The following is a 1,203-nucleotide window of genomic DNA, read 5'->3' on the forward strand; positions in this document are numbered from 1 at the left end:
CCAGGAGTTGGAGGTTGCTGTGAGCTGTGAGGCCATGGCACTCTACCCAGGGGGATAGCTTGAGGTTCCGTCTCAAAAAAAAAAAAAAAAAAAAAGAATCTGGAGGTAGAAGGGGCTGGGTGGGTGCTGTTGGAGGGGTGAAAAGAGCCATCACTTCATTACTTAATTGGTAGAATGTGAATAGATGTCAAAAACACTTGTGGACAAATCCTTCACCTCAAGTTTTATAGACATCAGAGAAACAACCTAAGGGTCTTAGAATATTAGAGATCATTCTAGACCAACTTTCATTTTGTAGCTCAGAGGAAGTGCCTTTTCCAAAGACATAATTAGTGGCAGAGAAGGGAAAATATGGAAATTCTAGCTTCCAACACAAAGATACAGGATATAGGACTGAAGATGCTATGTATCTTAGAGTTTAACAGAGTGTTTCGAACTTAGCCCTTAGAGTCAAACACCTGAATCAAAATTACTTAAGCCCTCTGAGTTTCAACAAATAAAGACAAAAACATAAAAACAGAGAAGGAAACTAAAGCATAGACAAGTGAAGTGACTGGGCTAAGATCTCACAGTTAGAAAGAAGGTGGCTGGGACTCAAACCCAGGTCTCTGGATTTCAAGTCCAGCGTTGCGTGCAGGTAGCCCATGTCTGCAGTGAGGAGGAGTCAGCTGTACTCCATACCAGAGATGGCAAGGTCAGCCTCTCCCGGGTGTCAGAGGATCTGTAGAACCTCCTGTTTCAGCCCCGAGATGGCATCCTGACCCTCCTGCTTTTTGAACAGATCCTTACCTGGGCCATCAGAGCAGCCATCTCAAGAGCCAGTTCCTTGTTGACAGGAAACCTCCCTGCCACTATCTCTCCACTAGTTTGAGAGGCGAGGAGGAGCCGCTCTCGGTCCGTCTCCCCTTTGACTTGACTGCGGAAGTACAGCCTGAAGCGAAGAGAGTGAGAGAAGCTTCACTCAGCTTCAGTCCCAGAGATGGGTTTTCTCTGGATCTGTTATCTGGATTTCCAAAAAGAAAAGCTACTCTTTTTACACTACTTATGAAGCTATTTTGTATTGTCTCCACAAAATGTGTCACCAAATATGACACTGAGCAGATGCAAGGCCATGCAGGTCTCATCCCAACAGGAAGACATGGTTAATTCTGAATATACCATTAAGACTCACTGGATTGGCTCGGCGCCTATAGCTCAACCGGC

General features: G+C 45.1%; 1 protein-coding gene across 1 annotated transcript in view; it reads right to left on the minus strand.

The window, feature by feature from the left end:
• PLEKHH1 (pleckstrin homology, MyTH4 and FERM domain containing H1) overlaps nucleotides 1-1,203 on the minus strand; it is a 56,575-nt gene that overhangs the window by 4,858 nt on the left and 50,514 nt on the right. The window contains exon 23 of the mRNA XM_012809881.2: nucleotides 790-931. Coding sequence (XP_012665335.1) covers nucleotides 790-931 — 142 coding nt within the window. The remainder of the gene's footprint in view (nucleotides 1-789; nucleotides 932-1,203) is intronic.

This window comes from Otolemur garnettii, unplaced genomic scaffold (assembly GCF_000181295.1).
Source record: "Otolemur garnettii isolate 467f Iridium unplaced genomic scaffold, OtoGar3 scaffold00115, whole genome shotgun sequence".
NCBI classification, from domain to species: domain Eukaryota; kingdom Metazoa; phylum Chordata; class Mammalia; order Primates; family Galagidae; genus Otolemur; species Otolemur garnettii.